Here is a 19,716-nt window from a genome sequence, read left to right as displayed (position 1 = left end):
AGAAGGAAACCCTTTCGGTGGAAAACCCCTTTTTACTTTCTTTAATGAAAAAGAAACCTATCTCCAATATACTTTAATTAAAAAATGTGTATCGTTTTTATAAGAAACCTGACTGTATGCAGTGAAATTCTCCCTTCATTTACTGCTATGGATAGGAATTGTCAGACGGTCCCTAACTGCTCTGCAGGGAAACAATCATACTTATGTACAGCAGGAGGAGCCCCCGTCTTACTTCCCAGCCATGCAGAACCCAAGCAGCTTTGTTTGTTTCCCTGTAGAGCAGTCAGAGATTTGTATTGGATTTATTTTTGCCTTTACATCCCCTTTACTGTTTATAACTCCAGCTGCAGGGACAAACATCATGGAGCCAGATTTAAACAGATAAACTGGGATTCTATTTGGCAGATTATTTTGCTGCAGCCACTGGTTCTGCAGAGTGGGAGAAAGTTTGTATTAAACGATACAAAAACTATAAAATCCAATAATAATTAAAAAAGTAATAAAAAAAAATAATCCAATAATTATTTGATTAATTATGGATTCATATGAAGTCTATGGGAGATGGCCTCTCCGTAATTCAGAGCTTTCTGGATAACAGGTTTCTGGATAATGGGTCCCTTTCCTGTATTGAATAGTAGGATTAATGAGACGACTTTTGTGGGAGTCCCAGAATAAAATACAAAAGCCAGTGATCTTGTCATGTGAAAAGACCAAGATATTGGGGAAAGTTTTTAAGCAAGTATTTCCTAAGTGACTGATCTAAACAGCCGAGCAGTGATAGAGGTTTTTGGGGGAAAAAGAAGCAGGTTACGGCCTTGTCAGATTAAACCAATGATAGAGGGTTAACTTGTGCACGAAGGAAGAAACCTTCATAAACACGGAAACAGAGCCTATATAACAAAGCATTTATTATGTTCAGATTAGTTACATTTAGAATTCTTTTCAGTCTTTAGCGCGGTGAAATAAATCCGGCTTTGTATAAATACAGAGGTGTCACCAGTTTGAAGGATGGAGCTGGGAAGTTGCAGATTTCCTGAGCTGTCTGTACTGTGTGTGATTTCTGCAGGAATCTGTTGCTTCTAGTCGGGTTCTGATGGTACAGCTCCAAATCTAGTGCTTTCCTGGCTTCTCACACAAACACCAGACTGATTGCATGTGTCAATGCTGGGAATTGCATTTGTATGTGTACGTTTTGTCTCAAGTTATTTAACTGCAGAGATCTTTAGGTCTCACCAAATGGTGCGTGCCATGCCAAATTCCCTGGTGCTGTCTTGCTCACCCTCTCTTTCGAAATGCCACCTCCAGGTATTGTGTAAATCCCCAGAGAGGGAAGAAGATTCTGATGTAATCTTAGTACACTGTTTGCACTGTGAGATATATCATTTTCTTCACCTTCATTTGCAATTAAAATATATGAATCCTCTGTGGGTTTATATTCCCAGTATATGTTCTTTCAAAAGCACCCACTTTTTCTATTAAATTCGGGTTTAATAGTAAAAACTATAAAAAAAAAAAAAAACCCTAAACGTGTGGCTTTACATAGCATTTGTTTTTTGATGGGGTCAGTGACCCCATTTAAAAGAAGGAAAGAGTCTGAAGATGAAGGCAAATAATTCAAAACTATAAAAAATAAAATTAAAATCAATTGAAAAGTTGCTTAGAATTGGCCATTCTATGGCATACTAAAAGTTGTCTTAAAGGAGAAGGAAAGCTACGGAGGCATTTTATTGCGAATAGATCAGCTGCAATAGTGCAAGCTAGAATGCTATATTTATTCTGCAGAATGTTTTACCATACCTGAGTAAAAAGCTCTAGAAAGTCTCTGTTTGTTTAGGATAGGAGCTGCAGTATTAACATGGTGTGACATCACTTCCTGCCTGAGTCTCTCCCTGCTCTGGGCTCAGATTACAGCAGAGAAGGGAGGGGTGGGGGGGAAGAGGAACAAACTGAGCATGCTCTTGCCCAGGGCAATGAGGTTTAACCTGAAGGCAGGAAGTCTGATACAGAAGCCCATGAGTACACAATAGAAGGAAAGAAATGCAAAGTTTCTTTTGACAGGGGACTCAGAGCAGCACTACTTTGGGGGTTTACTGGTATATTTAGATGGACCTTTCTGATAAGGCTTACTTAGTTTTAACCTTTCCTTCTCCTTTAAAGGATAAGGAAACCTTTAAAATGAATGTTAGATTGATGAGGTTGCTATTGTAAGCATGCGTGCAATTTACATTCATTATTTTTCTTTAATTCCAAGATATTAAGGGATACATGTACTGTTAATATGAATGAATTTTGTTACAACATCGCCACCTGCTGTTCATTATCTGACCAGTCTGACCAGAAAGTAGTCAAGGAAATTGTCAGGAGAAAGAAAGAGGCTGCTCTGATGTTCTTCTGCTTAGGAAAGATGCGAGAAAGGTTTCTAATTTTATTCCTAAGCAGAAGAACATCAGAGCAGCCTCTTTCTTTCTCCTGACAACTTCATTGACTACTTGCTGGTCAGACTGGTGGGAAAATGACCAGCAGGTGGCGCTGTTGTAACAAAATTCATTCATATTAACAGTACATGTATCCCTTAATGTCTTGGAATAAAAATAAAATAAATAATGAATGTAAATTGCAAAGGTTATTAGAATAGCACCCTCGCCAATTTTACATTCACTTATTTTAAAGGTTTACTTATCCTTTAAAGGTAAACCAACCCTTTAAGGTGTGCCCTGGATCTGATTTTGCTCTTATCTTTTTTCAGCTGCCAGTTTCATGGAGCACTGGAAGAGAAGACAGATGCGCCTCAACTACAGATGGGACCTAACTGGTTTTGAAGAGGAAGAGGTGAGGATAGTTCACTGTCAAGTTTGAGGGCTTACCCTTTCTAGAAAAAGTAAAACACAGACAATGTGGATAATCATTGTGTGGTATTGTAAGCTCTGATGAGCCGGGCTCTCTTTATTGCTTGTGTCGGCCAGCATTTGGATGTAATTTGGATGTTTGATTATATATACATCCTTTAATTGGTCAGTGCAATCATTATTTATATCAGCTGTAATGCTTGAGGATTTTAGAAGCGTGCATGACTCATGAATTCTGCATTGAGAAAAATACTCAGGAACTTATAAAACTGGTATCTTATGTGTTTTCCTAGATTAATATTTTGAAGTAAATATTGACCAGTAAAACTGTTGCTCAATTTTATATGCCAATGAGAAAAAAGTAGCTGCAGATTTTCTTTCAATTTTAATAGTAATCTCTCATCATGTAGAGTTATATAGAAAAGGTAAATTAACATTTTAAAATACAAGTTTTATTTCATGTTTGTACATGTTAAGCTCATAATTATTGATGGCCCTATTGTTAAATAAATATATCTAAAGAAATATGTTTGTGCCAAAACACTTTTTTGTCATTCGCATTTATTAGAGCAGCAGTAGCCTCCAGGACATCTCTGTTAGTCAGTGACTGGGGGAAACCAGTGAACTTTAATGAATCCCATTAATTCAGTGGCTACAAGACTGTTATTTTAGTTAAAGCCCCCTTTAGGGCAGAGACACACGCTCAGATTGGGGCTGATTTAATTGTCTCTTCTTCGGGGTGACATCTCCCAAACTGCCTCCCACTGGCTAGAATCTAAATCGCTAGCGGGATAGAACTAGGAGTGCTTTGTTTTCCAAAGTTGCCCGAAGTTTCATTGATTGCCATCCCACCATTGATTTAGATTCTAGCCAGCAGGAAGGAAGTTCAGGGACATTAGTCGCCCCGAAGAAGGGCTATTTATCACCGGACGACTAAATCTCCCCGAATCTGAGCGTGTGTGTCTGCCCTTAGAGTTACAACCTCAAGTCAGGGCCCCCCTTAATTAAGAATATCTAGGGAAGTAAATATTCATCCAAACTGTTGTTGTAATTAACTTAGGTATATATATACACAAAAGCCATGAATATCTTGTAAATTATACCCTTATAAATGGTGAGTAGTGATGTAATTTCCTTATAAACAGTGCTTAGTGATGTCATCGGTTATAATCTGAGATTAGTGATGTCATTTCTTTCACATGACTGAAACTTGTGTATTATAATGGAACCCCCTGTTGCAAAATATAAGGATATTAGAAGTTACCTTGGAGTTCCATGACCTGTATAAAACCAGTCGGCTTTTGGCCTTGTGTTTTTATATGGTCATGGAACTCCTTGGTAACTTAATATAATATTCTTATAATACACAAAAGCTATGAATATCATAATATTGTAAATTATATCCTTATAAATGGTGAGTTCTGATGTCCTCAGTTATAAACTGTGAGTTCTGATGACATTTCTGTCACATGACTCACTGAAATTTTTGTATCATAATAAATAAAGTACCCCCAGTTGTAAAATATAAGGATATTAGAAGTTACCTCGGAGTTCCGTGACCTGCATAAAAACTTTATTCACTATATACGTCGAGATTTATATATAGTATATGAGAGCATATAAGCATTCTGTCTAATTAGCTTTAAGCGTGAACCCCACAGTTTAAGAACTAAACAAATTCATGGGTCTGAACAGTAGCCCGCTGTGAACAGTACTAAGGTTTATTCTCATTGGCTACCTACCATCTGTTTGTGCTGAACATGTCCTATTTCAAATATGCAATCATCTGAGCCCCCAAGTAATATTTTTTTTTTCTTCTTCTTTTTTGTATCTTTTTGTTTTCCCCCCATGTTTTGTTTCCTGAAGGGCATGGTCAAGGTTTGAAAACTTCATTTTTATTCATATTATTTCTATCTCACCACTCCACTTCCTGATCACCAGTGCTTTGTCATGTTTTTTTCACTCCTGAATCACAAAAGTATATGTGCGGTGAAGGGCTATTTTTTTTTTCACCTACCACTGAATATTTCTTTTGCTTTCACAAAATAAAGTGCAAATCTTTCACATCTTGTCAGATATTTCTTCTTAACCAGCTAAATAGCTGGTTATTTTCCTCTGTACTGTGTCTGTCAATCAGAGATCTGTGAATGTGTCACAAAAGTGCTTGTGCTGATGATAACTGCATATTCCCTTTCTCTGTATTCTGGTGTTGTCAACACTTGCCTGCTGGGTCACTTTACCGAGTTGTGTGTTTTTTCCAGGCAGCACATGCCATAGAATTGAAGATTTAAAATTTAAATTCTACGGTGTTTCTATGAAAGCTGCTACTGCTGAATTTACAAGCTACAGCAGGCAAGCGCTTAAGGGAAAATATACCCTAGTTAAAAGTAATATTTAACTTTAATTTACTTTCCCTTTATTAAACAGTAAAGTATGGATTTCATTGTCAGTAGTTGGAATACATCGGTAACTATTCCACACATGTTGTCACTGCTGCTTTTCCAGTGAAAATGACTAACGGCAAAACCGAGAAATCTGATGACGTTACTGTTTACTTTAAAGGAAAGCACATTTCAGATAAGCCATACTTACGAACAGGGTATATAATCCTTTTACTGTTTAATCAGAGGTGTCTTGTGATCTTCCGACGAAAATGACTTCTGTTCTGTCGATTTTATTCCTTCTCTACAGGATCATCCAAGGGCTGAATATGAGGCTAAAGTTCTGCAGAAATCTCTGAAAAAAGAATACAGGAGCAAAGAGGTATTAGTAGTTGTTTCTTTTCATACTAGGACTAATGGTTTCTACTCACAACAGAGACCATCTTTATTTTCCATTGCAAGATATTACTATGTAGATCCCTCTAGCTGACACTGCTGTGGACCAGGTCAAATCCAAGAACAGTGACTGAGAAATTATGGTGCAGAAAACTTATACTGCGGATCATTTGCTGACAGTGGGGGCTCATTTATAAACACTGGGCAAATTTGCTCCTGGGCAGTAACCCATGACAACCAATCAGATTGCTTTCAGTGTTCAATCTACAGCTGACTGAAAAAAGCTAATCACTGGTTGCTATGGGTTACTGCCCAGGTGCAAAACTGATTGGTTGCTATGTGTTACTGCCCAGGTGCAAATTTGCCCAGTGTTTATAAATGAGCCCCACTGTATTATTGTCAGCCTAGGATGTTCTTTTTTCCCCAAGAGTAATAAACCAACCTCCTTGAGCCATAGGCAGATCACGAGTAGATAAAACACTTAAGGGGCCCATTTATTAAACCTTCAATTTATCTGGTCTTGGTTTTGAAGGGGAAAACTTTTTCTTGAAAAAAAAAACAAAACCTAAAATACTCCATCTCAAACCTGTTGTGCTCATGTAGAAGTCAGTGACCGATGTCCCTGACATTGTGATCTGCGATATATAATCGGATAGTTAGGGTTTTCATCCGATAATCCGAAAAAGTTGAGTGTTTGTGGCGAAAATTCAAGTTTTCTGAGTGTCCATTGTACGATACAAATTGATGCTCAATTTTGTCGCGATGTTTTGTCCCTCTGATTTTTTCGAGAAAAATTGATAGATGAGTTCAATTCATGGAAGGGAGTTTGGTTGACTTTGATTTCATAAAAAAAACTGAGATTAATTTGAGTTTTAGTAAGTAACCCCCTATGTTATCTAACAGAGAAGATATACTGTATATTTAAGAAGCCAATCCAATTCTGAGATTCCAGTTATCTAGTGTAAATTCAGCCCCCGCATTCGGTGTGTTCTTTTCTGCTGTGCAAGCATTGTGGTTAAAATGTAGTGTCACTGTATTGTGTACTAACATTCATACTTATTATTATTATTATTATTATTATTATTTTATTATTATTATTATAATCATCATTTATTTATATAGCGCCAGCAAGTTACACAGGTCTTTACATTGATTTATAAAAAACAGGGTTCTTACAATAATATATCTAACAGGTTTACAGAGTAAAAAATAGGATCAGGTGACTGCCCTGAATCCTTGGATTCCTCTTCACTTTGAACAAAATATAATGGATATACATATCAAAGGGTTGAAAGTCTATTCTCCAAAGAATACATCCAATACATTTATATAGGGTTTATAACATTTTGTGAAGGGTTGTCTGCACTGTATTGTTGAAAATGCAGGTATGTCAATAATCCTGAATAGCAAGCAGGCTTTTGTTTTCCATTCCATTTGTACAGGTACCGGATCAGTTATCCGGAAACCCATTATCCAGAAAGCTCCGAATTACAGGAAGGTAGTCTCCCACAGGCTCCTCATAATCAAATAATCCGAATTTTGAAAAATGATTTCCTTTTTCTCCATAATAATAATACAGTAGCTTGCACTTGATTCCAACTAAGATATAATGAATCATTATTGGAAGCAAAATTAGCTTATTTGGTTTATTTAATTTAATATTTTACTTAAATATTTTCTAGTAGACTTAGGGTGGTGGAAGGCGAGACTAATCTTCCCTAAATGCCTTCCTCGTGAGGCAACTTCGGCGATTTACATTCTAGCCGGTGGGAAGGCATTTAGGGGAGATTAGTTGTCCGAAGAAGATGCGATTTGTCGCTGGGCAACTAATCTCACCCAGTAGCCTTGTCTGCCATCACCCTTAAGGTATGAAGAACCAAATTATGGAAAGATCCTTTATCCGGAAAACCCCAGGTTCCGAGCATTCTGGATAACCAGTCCCATACCTGTAGTAAACTACATTATCCCATCATTTTGATAGGCAGTTTAAACCTTCCAGTAGAAGTCTGAAAATCACCAATTAGGAGGATATCCATATGGATCAACCATAAGAATGGGAGATATGTTGGCATGACTCCTAAGGACTGGCATGAATAGAGGTTGAACCACATTGTGTTGTTATTGGGATACTGTCATGTGTATGCCCTACACCCTGTAGCAGAGCATTGTTTCATTGCTCTGATACTATAGCTAGAATGTCCTCCATAAAGCACAGCAACTGTGTTTCCCATGGAAGTACAAAAGTGCCTTTATCCTAAAGTCTTTTTTGTTTTATGCTTTTGCTTTTCACAGTCTATAAAACATTAGACATTGTTTTCAGACACTTTGTTAGCAGACTCTGCATACTTGGCAGAGGTTCCTTTAAGGCCGTTTCTCACTCCCTGGTCAAACTGAACAATGGTTTATAACAATCTTGCATGATCCTTTTTTTTTCCTCCTCTTGCGACTGACCTCAGAAGCAACAGCATGTTCCTGAAGACAACCCCAACAAGTGGAAGCAGAGGGTTAAGACTGCTATGGCTGGGGTGAAATTGGTACTTTTTTTATCTACCAAAACAGACTACTTGTTCATGAACAGAAACCTCCATCACATTGATATTTTTTTCGTTTGCTCAGCATACCTGAGGGGATTGCAACCATTCAAATCCCAGATGATTATCAAGCACTTTGCAGGGTTTCCTCTCCTATGAAATAAATGCACAAAAAGCAAGTTCCTTGTAAATCAAATAAAATGTTCTATATTAGAACTATTGACCTAACCTTAGTGCTAAGTTTTTGTCCTGCTGACATACTGGCCTGAATTACTTAGTTGGCTGCAGAAGACAATCTTCAATCAAATTAATAGTGGTCATACGTTGAAACATCCACTCATTTTTCATGGTTGTCAGACCATGGGATTGATTTGCCCTCCATGGCCAAGTCAGGTGATCAGATGGCTTACCCCCTAGGCCAACTATCTGATAATAAGGGGGACTCATGCAGACCCTTCAGGAGAGGACCACATCAACAGCCTTATGCAGAGCTTGCTTGGTCACAAGCCATGATCAGATCTTGGTTAAGGAGGCCATCTTGTTAAATGAATTGTCAGTAAAAACATAAAAACTAGATAAATAGGCTGTGCAAAATAAAAAATGTTTCTAATATAGTTAGCCAAAAATGTAATGTATAAAGGCTGGAGTGACTGGATGTGTAACATAATAGCCAGAACACTACTTCCTGCTTTTCAGATCTCTTGCTTTCCACTGATTGTTTACCAGGCAGTAACCAATCTGTGACTTGAGTAGGGGGGGCACATGGGCCATATCTGTTGCTTTTGAATCTGAGCTGAATGCTGAGGATCAATTACAAACTCACTGAACAGATATGTCCCATGTGGCCCCCCTTATAGTCACTGACTAACTCAGAGTTAGAGAGCTGAAAAGCAGGAAGTAGTGTTCTGGCTATTATGTTACACATCCAGTCCCTCCAGCCTTTATACATTACGTTTTTTGGCTAACTAACTATACTAGAATTTTTTTTTTTACTTTGCACAGCCTATCTATTTACCCAGTTTTATTTTTACACTGAACTGTTGTTTTAAAGTGACCCGTGTAGCCTCCCTGTCAGGTGTCACCAGGTGCTTACATGGTACCGTTAATCCGTAGGAAGAAAGCACACCCACCATCATAATATACCTGACAAGGAGGCAACGTGTGCAATAAACATATACAAATATATACCCAGATCTTTCATTTGGAATTTAATTTTATTAAAATACATACAAAAATAAACATTGATGCGATTGTCTCCCATTTACCCCAAGCTGTCCTTCAAAACCTTAATTTAATTTTAGCTTGTGTAAATATCCACATGTTTGTTTACAAAATGGCTTCATATCCCCTCAGCGTGCTGAATCATTTCATTTTTGGTAACATCACTTCAGCATATTTTTTATTACTCCTCCCATCATATCACTGGATACTGCATGGCTAATGTTTGGCACTTGTTCCACCCATTGTGTTCCTGTGAATCACTTGTGTTTGTGCATGCCGCACCCTGTGTGTGACCAGTGATTTGCCATTGTTGTGTTTGTGTATTTATGTGCACTTTAGTAGTTATTGTATAAATCTTGGCTAAGGTGAAATCACTCCAGTTCCCAAGTTGTTCCAAAACTGGAGAAATGTTTGTACAAAACAATGCCTTAAATATTTCAAGACAATACCATTAAAACTGATCAGAACTGCCCTGCATAAATCCATGTTGGTGGCAATACTATTGGGTTCGTTTAGGGGCAAATTTATTTAAGGGGTTGTTCACCTTTGAGATAACTTTTAGTATGATGTAGAGAGTGATATTCTGAGACACTTTGTGATTGGTTTTCATTTTTTATTATTTGTGTTTTTTCATTTATTTAGCTTTTTATTCAGCAGTTCTCCAGTTTGCATTTTAAACAATCTGGTAGCTAGGGTCCAAATCCCCCTAGCAACCATGCATTGCTTTGAATAAGAGACTGCAATATGAATAGGAGAGGCCTGAATAGAAAGATGAGTAATAAAAATTAGCAATAACAATACATCTGTAGTCTTACAGAGCATATATTTTTAGTTGGGGTCAGTGATCCCCCCCATTTGAAATCTCCAAGGAGTCAGAAGAAAAAGGCAGACCATGAAAACCAATTGAAAAGTTGCTTAGAATTGGTAATTCTATAACATACTAAAAGTTAACTTAAAGGTTAACCACCCCCTTTAAGGGTTGAATTGAAAATTCAAATTTTTTTTTTTGTGGTGAAAACTGGCAAATTTGAAAAAAGTCAATTTTCGAGATTTATCATACTCTGGCCATTTGACTTAGACTATTCACCACCTAAAACCTGCCAAATTACGGTATAAGTCAATGGGAAAGGTCCAGGGATCAATTTGGAGATGTTTGTAGCCTTCCTGACCCTTGATAAATGTGCCTCCTAGTGTTTAGACTTACAGTATGGTGTTCCAAATTACAGAAAAATCCCTGATCTGGAAAACCCCTGGAATTCTCATGTTTCTCTTATAACAGGCAAACGCTTGAGATGAATGTTGTATAGAAACAACATTTCCTTTTCCTCCATCACTAAAGTAGTTATTTTAATTCCAGACACAAGGACGTCTGCTGGCCGTGGTTTCAGTGTAGCTAATTTTTTTCTTTTAATTATTTCAATCGTTTGCAAATGTACGATTTATTGACAGAAATGGGACTTTTATTTTAGACTGAAAAGGAGAAGCTCACCTGGAGAGACAGGTTTCCAGCTTACCTAACAAATGTGGTGGGCATCATTTTCATGGTAAGTCCTGTTCAGTTCCTTTCATTTTATTTATTAATATGCTGACCTACTCTAACATGAGTGTTACTCTTCCAGCACTGCCACTCTTTTACTCCTTTGTATAGAATTCTGTAAGAAACTTTTTGGGGGGGTCTGCAAATCATGAGTAAGTACTTTGAGGGCTCAGAACCCCTCCGAAAAAAAGTTTCTTTGACTGGGCCCCCCAGCCAATGCGAAACAATTAAAGGGGTTGTTCAAATGTTTTAAATTAACATTTAGGGGGTTATTTGCTAAACTCCGAATGCAAAAATCATGAAAAATTCGTAATTTTTTTTTTTATAAAGTCAGACTTTTAAAAAATCTGAAAAGCTGGCATCTCAGACCTGTCAAGGTTGCATATAAGTCAATGGGAGGAGTCCCAATGATTTTTTCGGATGAAAAAAATCGTGAAAATCAGATTTTATTTCCCCGCAAAGCAAATTTTCGGGAAAATGTAATAATAATTAAGCTTAAAAAAAACTCGAGCGGATTTGTTCGGAGTTTGTAGCAGAAAATGTTGAGATAAATTCGGACTTTGATAAATAACCCCCCATAGTTTAGTGTAGAGAGGGATATTGAGACAATTTGCAATTGGTTTTCATTTTTTATCATTTGTTTTTTGTTATTTACCTTTTTATTCAGCAGCTCTCCAGTTTGCGGTTTCAGCAAACTAGTTGCTAGGGTCCAAATTACCTTAGCAACCATGCCTTGATTTGAAAAAGAAACTGGAATAGGAGAGGCCTGAATAGAAAGAGAAGTAATAAAAAGTAGCAATAACAATACATTTGTAGCCTTACAGAGCATTTGTATTTAGATGGGGTCAGTGACCCCCACTTGAAAGCAAATCATTTAAAAACTATAAAAAGAAATAATAAAGGCCAGTTGAAAAGTTGCTTAGAATTGGTCATTCTATAACATACTAAAAGTTAACTTAAAGGTTAACCACCCCTTTAGTGGGTTATCCAAACTTTGTGCACATTGTGGGTTACCCACAGGCCCCTCTACATCTTTGGAGTCTTTAAAACTGTTAGCACTCAAATGACTCACACATAGCAAGCAAATTCACACACTGAAAAAATGTATGTATACTGCATACAGCCTCAGTAGCCTAATTAGATCTTACTGGGCAACTGCAAATTTGACTGTTCCCATGCATTCTCTGGCTAACGTGAACTCCCAATATTTGCTTCTCTTTTTATATGGGAAGAATACATTCTTTTTTCTCATGGGTCCAATGCAGCCACATTTCCTGCTCCTGTTGTACTTCTAGTGTAAATGTATTGTAGAAGAATGACATCCCTGAATAAGCTATTCTTAAAAGCAGTGCCTCATTGCATTGTTTTGTGGTCTTTAAAACTATTATCTGGTCACTGAAATTATTTGCCCAAGGAAAAAAGCCAGGGGTGAGGTTTCGAAAGAGTTCCCTGTCCATATAAACACAAGGGTGCAGTCAAAGTGCTTTTATACAAAGGTGAATTTAGTATTTTATTTAAGCATCAGCTTGGATAGTATAACACTCTAGTTAGTAAATATATCCCATGTGTAAAAACAAATTGGCATCTTCACTTTCTTTTCTTAAAGGGGAACTATCGCGAAAATGAAAATTGAATATACGCTTCATCATACTGAAATATGAACATTTCTAAATACAATCCATTAAATATTCTGCATCGTTTCAGAAATAATCAAGTTTATCTAAACGATTCCTCTCTCTCTGTTTTTCTTCATTCTCTCTTCATGCAGCAGTTGGGTGTCAGATATTGATTAACAGTTAGATCCAATATATCTTATAGGGGGGCTCCTTTTGCCTAGAAGATATATTAGAGCTCACTCTATTAAATTCACCAGAAATCATGTCTCTCTACATGCAGAATTTGTGCAAGAGGCAGTTATTGTGTTAGATTGTGTTTGTACTGGAACATGCAGGAGTTGGGTGTCAGATATTCATTGACCGTTAGATCCAATATATCTCATAGGGGGGGTTCCTTTCCTAGCAGATGTATTAGAGCTCATTCAAATAACTAATTCCAGTAACAAAATAACTGCCTTTTGCACAAATCCTGCATGTAGAGAGACATGATGTCTGGTGATATTAATAGAGTGACCTCTAGGCAAAAGGAGCCCCCCTATAAGATATATTGGATCTCGGTCTTACTGTGTATTTAGAAAGTTTCTTATTTCTGTGTGCTGAAGCTTAAATTAAATTTTCATGTTTGCTATAGTTCCCCTTTAAACGGATATTGGGGCAAGAGATGCCATTTTAGCATTTACCATTAGAAAATAATTTTATGCAAATAAACATTACATTTTTGCTTTTTTCTACTACAAACAAACTCCTATAGAATGTGATCTTTTAGAGCCGGTTGCTAACATGTAGTATATACGTTTTTTGTGTTTGGATCTCAAGTGGATCGGGCATTAGCTATTCCACACTGTGCCATAGGCTAAATTTTATTGATTTTGCAGAATGAATCTTAGAATACACGTATGTATCCCATAATAGTTCAGATTTTTGTTTCATGCTTGCTGCTGTTTGGGAAATATTCTGCTTCAAAGCTTGCTCTGAATGTTACCCTTTGTACAATTATCAATTACAGTCGTATCCTTTGCTCACTAGATTGGCGTGACGTTCGCGATCGTGTTTGGAGTCATCATGTACCGGATATCCACTGCTGCAGCCTTAGCGATGAGCTCAAACCCCAACACCCGTGCAAATGTGAGGGTTACTGTCACAGCGACGGCAGTAATCATCAACTTGGTGGTGATTCTGATCCTTGATGAAGTGTATGGTGCTATTGCCCGGTGGCTTACACAGATTGGTATGTGTTCTTGTAAAGAGCAGGAAGTTTCACTTATATTTAAACTGATGATAGGAACTGTTTTCTTTCTGGCAAATTTTAATCTACGGTGGACATTAAGGGTAAGGGCACACAGGCAGATTGGGAGAGATTAGTCGCCCCGGCGACAAATCTCCTCTTCTTCGGGGCAACAATCTCCCCGAACTGCCTTCCCCCCCCAGCTGTAATGAAAAATAGCCAGCGGGATGGCACTTGCGGCGCTTCGTTTTTCGAAGTTGCCTCACGGGGAAACTTCAGGCGATTTTGGAAAACAAATCGCCGTGAGTGCCATCCCGCTGGCGATTTTTCATTATAGCTGGGGGAAAGGCAGTTCGGGAGATTGTCGCCCCGAAGAAGAAGAGATTTGTCACCGGGGCAACGAATCTCCCAGTGTGCCCTTAACCATAGGTGTATCTAGGAGAACTAGAGTAAGTGAACTTTTAGGCCCCACAGTTTGGGAACCACTCCTATAGAGAGAGGCATCATACTGTATATCTGTTAGCAAAACAATTATTTTATAGTAAGAACTAGGGATGCAGGTAATCCACTATTTTGGATTCGGCCGAATCCTTTCTGAAAGATTCTACCGAACAAAATCCTAATTTGCATATGCAAATTAGGGGCAAGAAAGGAAAAAGTGGTGGGAATTTTTTTTTTACTCCCTTGTTTTGTGACGAAAAGTCACGTGATTGCCCTTCCCAGCCCCAATTTGTATATGCAAATTAAGATTCAGGTTCAGCCAGGCACAAGGATTGAAGAATCCTGCTGAAGAAGGCCAAATCCTGGATTCGGTGCATCCCTAGTAAGAACAATTCTAAAAGAAAATGTGAGCATATAGTGACCCTCTGGTGCTTCTCTTTCTGTGCGTTCTATAGCTACCAACTCTCGGTGAAAGTGCAGATAATTTATTAATTTATTGATAGTGTACAGACCAGTACGTTAACTGCACTAAATTTGGGCACATAAAACAGATGCTCCATTGGTTTAGGGCCATGCTGATATATGGAAACTGAATAACCCAAGAGTAGCTGCAGCACCTTAAATACAAAGCTGCCTGAAAAACTCCAGCAGCCTAAAAGGAAAAGCTATGGATTTAATTTGTACCATCTACGCAACAATCACAATGACTTTCCCTAACTAAGATTTTCAGGTTTAGATTTTAAAGGGGTTGTAAACCCCCAAACAATAGATGGCATAAAGAAAAAGGAAATCTCCCCGAACTGCCACGAAGAGCTCTGAGTGCCATCCCGCTGGCGATTTGGATTCTAGCAGTTCGGGGAGATTAGTTCCCCAAAGAAAAGGCGATTTGTCACCGTACGACTAAATCTCCCCAAATCTCCACGTGTGTCTCTGCCCTTAAGGATTTGGGTTTTTCTTGCATAATCCAATAGAGATCTTGCTGGAACTACATGTGGTAACAAAACTGATGTACATATCTTTTTTCATTTGTATTTGCTCAGAGGTTCCCAAAACTGACAAGACGTTTGAAGAACGCTTGATATTCAAGGCTTTCCTGCTGAAATTTGTGAACGCTTACACACCCATTTTTTACGTGGCTTTCTTTAAGGGCAGGTTAGTTGTGTCTCTTAACTGCATTCATGAAAACGAAGATTCTTAAACTGATACTGACGACGCCAAACTAATTTCAGAAATAGATTAAATTTCGATAAAAATAACACCGCTCAACCTTGGGGTTGTCTAATGTGTGAAATCCACACAAGTCTTTACATTACTATAAAAGACAGAATTCATAAAGTATTTTTTTTTTGTATTTTTGTTAGGATTGTTGGGCGACCTGGAGATTACTACTACATATTTCAGTCATTTAGAATGGAGGAGGTAAGCAACATCTTTGCATTAATTGTAGTTGAGAAGGGGATCTGGCAGCAAAGTATAAAATAGGTGATTAATTTTAAACTGAACATACGTAACACTTATAGAATATGTTTGAAAGGCTTATGTTAAATCACAATGTATTTTATATAGGGGGGACATTTTATTCTGGAGGACTTGCCATGGCAATAACAACTAAGAAATACTAATAAATGGGAGCTACATTCTAAAATGTGGTTGTATTGTACAACATATCAGTTTTCTGTTGGAGGTTTGACATGTCCCTATTTATAAACATGCACGCTGGTCCCTAATCTTATTTTTTTCTTTTTCGGCAATAAAACAACTAGATCAATTACTTTTTTATCTATAGTGTGCCCCTGGTGGTTGTTTGATGGAACTGTGCATCCAGCTAAGTATCATTATGTTGGGAAAGCAGCTGATTCAGAACAATCTCTTCGAGATTGGAATCCCGTGAGTCCTTTGCTTGTCTAAATGAATAGCTTTTTCCTGTCGTATGGTGCTATGGAAACTAAACCTTCCTCTTTTGACTTGTTCAGGAAGATGAAGAAATTGATCAGATACCTTAAGTCAAAAAGACAGTCCTATAAGGACCATGAGGAGCACTTGAAGAAGAAGCAACGTTATGAGGAGGATTATGACCTAGAGCCTTTTGCGGGCCTAACTCCAGAGTACATGGAAATGAGTAAGTGATCTCCAGAACACTTTCCTCTTCCTCCTTGCTACTAAGGAGTGTGTTTTGATGGAAGCAGCGATGGGTACATGAGGATTTTTGACTAAAACTGCTTTCAGTTACACTCAAATTGTTGTAAAAACAAAAAACACTGGCTTGATGTGGTTTATTAGATGGCCAAAATACTACAAGCCCCAGTGCTTTACTTGTCTCAAATCACAAACAACATTTGTCAAGTAAACCATACCATATCCACAACCCACCATAAATGTGTTGCAGCACAGCTCCACCCATATTACAATATAACACAATCAGGACAGATCCAAATACCTTAGCTGACAATTTAGTATAACAGGAAGCATTAAAAACAAGTTGGTTCTGCAAAACAAGTATCAAAATATTACAAACTCTTTCTTAATAGTAAAAAAAACTTACCTTTCCCTGTAGAGGCCAAAAATAAAACAAAGCTGATAAATACACAAATGTTATGTATCTAATTTAGTTAGATACTGATAATGCATAAAAAACACACTTTTAAAGTATTGAGGGGTTTGTGTCTGCATAAGCCAAATCCAATAGCTTTGCTGCTGCCATAACTGAATTCTGTACTTGCTTCGTGGCCTGCCATCTTAATTGGGAGACCCTATGTTCCTTTTCAAAACAGTGCCTATATCGAAGGGATTCCTGTTTTTTAGTTAGCTTATACTCAGTTTGCTGTTTTTTAGTAGGTGGTTGGTAAACATAAATATATATATATATATGCTCATCTATTTAATGACTCTGTTTACCCTAATTACCTTTTACTTTGCTTATTTCCTGCAGTTATACAGTTTGGTTTTGTGACCCTATTTGTTGCCTCTTTTCCACTGGCTCCACTTTTTGCTTTGCTGAACAACATAATTGAAATCCGGCTAGATGCAAAGAAATTCATTACTGAGCTCAGGAGACCTGTAGCTGTAAGGGCAAAAGATATAGGTAAGTACCATCACTTGCAAAAGAAAACATTATCTTGCTGTGCAACACCTCTTTTGTGTTATATGTTTATAATACACAAAAGCCATGAATATCCTGTAAATTATATCCTTATAAACGGTGAGTAGTGATGTCATCAGTTATAAACGGTGAGTAGTGATGTCATTTCTGTCACATGACTCACTAAAATTTGTGTATTATAATAAATAAAGTACCCCCAGTTGTAAAATATGAGGATATTATAAGTTACCTCGGAGTTCCATGACCTGTATAAAAACACTCGGCCTTCGGCCTCGTGTTTTTATATGGTCATGAAACTCCTCGGTAACATATAATATCCTTATATTTTACAAGAGGGGGTACTTTATTCACTATATAATACACAAAAGCCATGAATATCTTGTAAATTATATCCTTATAAACGTGACTAGTGATGTCATCAGTTATAAACGGTGAGTAGTGATGTCATTTTTGACACATGACTCTAAAAAATTTGTGTATTATAATAAATAAAGAGGAGGATATTAGAAGTAAACTCGGAGTTCCATGACCTGTATAAAAACAGGCCTTCGGCCTCGTGTTTTATGGTCATGGAACTCCTCAGTGACTTACAATATCCTTATATTTTACAATTGGGGGTACTTTATTCACTATATAAAGGAAAAAAATATTTATATACTAAACATGAACTTACTGCACCACAAGACAAACAATCAAACAAATGATTTATGCTTTCAAAGTTGGCCACAGGGGGTCACCATCTTGTAACTTTGTTAAACATCTTTGCAAGACCAAGACTGTGCACATGCTCAGTGTGATCTGGGCTGCTTAGGGATCGTCATAAATGATCTAAACGGCACAAGTCAAATAATATCTGCCAGAAGCCGATACAGCAAGACTAATTAATAATCAGAATATACAGACTGCACTGGGTCCTGTGTTGTCATATCATCTAATGTGGATTTTATAGTTTTTGTATTGTTTAATATAAACTTTCTCCAACTCTGCAGAACCAGTGGCTGCAGCAAAATAATCCTCCAAATAGAATCCCAGTTTATCTGTTTAAATCTGGCTCCATGATCTGTGTCCCTGCAGCTGGAGTTGGAAACAGTAAAGGGGATGTAAAGCCAAAAATAAAATCCAATACAAATCTCTACACAGACACCGACTGCTCTACAGGGAAACAAACAAAGCTGCTTGGAGCTTTCTGGATAATGGGTTTCCAGATAAGAGATTCTATACCTCAGTTCAGAACATTAATATTTCACATATTAAGTCTGGCAATCTTATCTTTATAGGGGCAGTGCCGATCCGCGCCTTTATGCCGCCTGAGGCGGCCTTCCGTTGCCGCCCCGACCCCTCCTCACGGCGCTCACAGGGCCGGGGCGCTGCACGACGCTAGTCCAGAGTGCGCAATTGCGCTCTCTGCACTAGAAGAGCCGAATTTCCGGGTTGAAAACCGGAAATTCGGCTCTTAGTTACCAGGAGCGGCATTTTTGCCGCCCCTGGTAACCAGGGGGCGCTGCCGCCTGAGGCGAGTGTCTCAACTCGCCTCATTGGTGGAGCGCCCCTGTATAGGGGCCTAAACTTGGCAGACTAAACCTGCCTGATAAATATCTACTCTGCCAGATATTGGTTTCCATACACAGGGAATGGGTTTCCATACACAGGGAATGGGTTTCCATACACAGGGAATGGGTTTCTATACACAGGGAATGGGTTTCCATACACAGGGAATGGGTGTCCATACACAGGGAATGGGTTTCCATACACAGGGAATGGGTTTCCATACATGGTCCATTATACTACTGATTCGGCCTGTAGTGGTGGAGTATAAAGCACTAATTGGATCAGACATGACCAGCTTTACTTATAACAAGTCACTCTAGTGCTCAGTATTCCCAAGAGAGTCCAGCTGGGAGTTTTAAATAGAAGCTTGTGGAATAAATGCCCTTCTTTGATATAGAATGAACTATAGAGAGCAGTGTAGATAACCATCGCAACTGTTAATACACTATAGTATAATGTTTTTTGAGGAGATCAAGCTACGTATGTAAGCATAAACTCCATCAATAGAACCTGTTATAGTTGAGCAATGTACACAGCCAATTATGTTGCAACATTTTTCTAGACACTAGAGGCCTCTAAGACTCTCTTTGGATTTTAATGTTGTTTATGGAACTCTACCATGCCAAAATTGGTTGAGACTATTAAAAGGTTCCCCCTGAAATCCCATAAGAAGATTTACAAACTCAAGCCCTGAGTTTGTGATCATGTTCCAAAGCAGAGGCTCCTGCTTACACTTTCAAATGTGGGGGTGGAAAGAATCATTCTCAGAAATGCCTTCTAAGCTGAAAGTATGTTACCTTGTGCATTGATTTGACAGTATATAAACAGGATCAACCAAAAATGTTTAATGAAACTTTGTAAAGTAGCCATCCAC

The 19,716-nt window shown here is 37.9% G+C and overlaps 1 protein-coding gene across 8 annotated transcripts in view; it reads left to right on the top strand.

Annotated features, from left to right (window-relative positions):
* The window catches only part of ano1.L (anoctamin 1, calcium activated chloride channel L homeolog), a 120,565-nt gene that overhangs the window by 95,599 nt on the left and 5,250 nt on the right, over positions 1-19,716 (top strand). For 5 of the 8 annotated variants that reach the window (NM_001135237.1, XM_018256366.2, XM_041589098.1 and 2 more), the window contains 11 exon segments: positions 2,747-2,829; positions 4,713-4,724; positions 5,538-5,609; positions 8,080-8,157; positions 10,845-10,919; positions 13,555-13,756; positions 15,235-15,346; positions 15,556-15,613; positions 15,981-16,081; positions 16,168-16,313; positions 17,124-17,276. In NM_001135237.1, coding sequence (NP_001128709.1) covers positions 2,747-2,829; positions 4,713-4,724; positions 5,538-5,609; positions 8,080-8,157; positions 10,845-10,919; positions 13,555-13,756; positions 15,235-15,346; positions 15,556-15,613; positions 15,981-16,081; positions 16,168-16,313; positions 17,124-17,276 — 1,092 coding nt within the window. 8 annotated transcript variants of the gene reach the window in all.

This window comes from Xenopus laevis, chromosome 4L (genome assembly GCF_017654675.1).
Source record: "Xenopus laevis strain J_2021 chromosome 4L, Xenopus_laevis_v10.1, whole genome shotgun sequence".
NCBI classification, from domain to species: domain Eukaryota; kingdom Metazoa; phylum Chordata; class Amphibia; order Anura; family Pipidae; genus Xenopus; species Xenopus laevis.
Note: the sequence above shows the minus strand (reverse complement) of the source record. Positions and strands in the feature narration are given on the sequence as shown.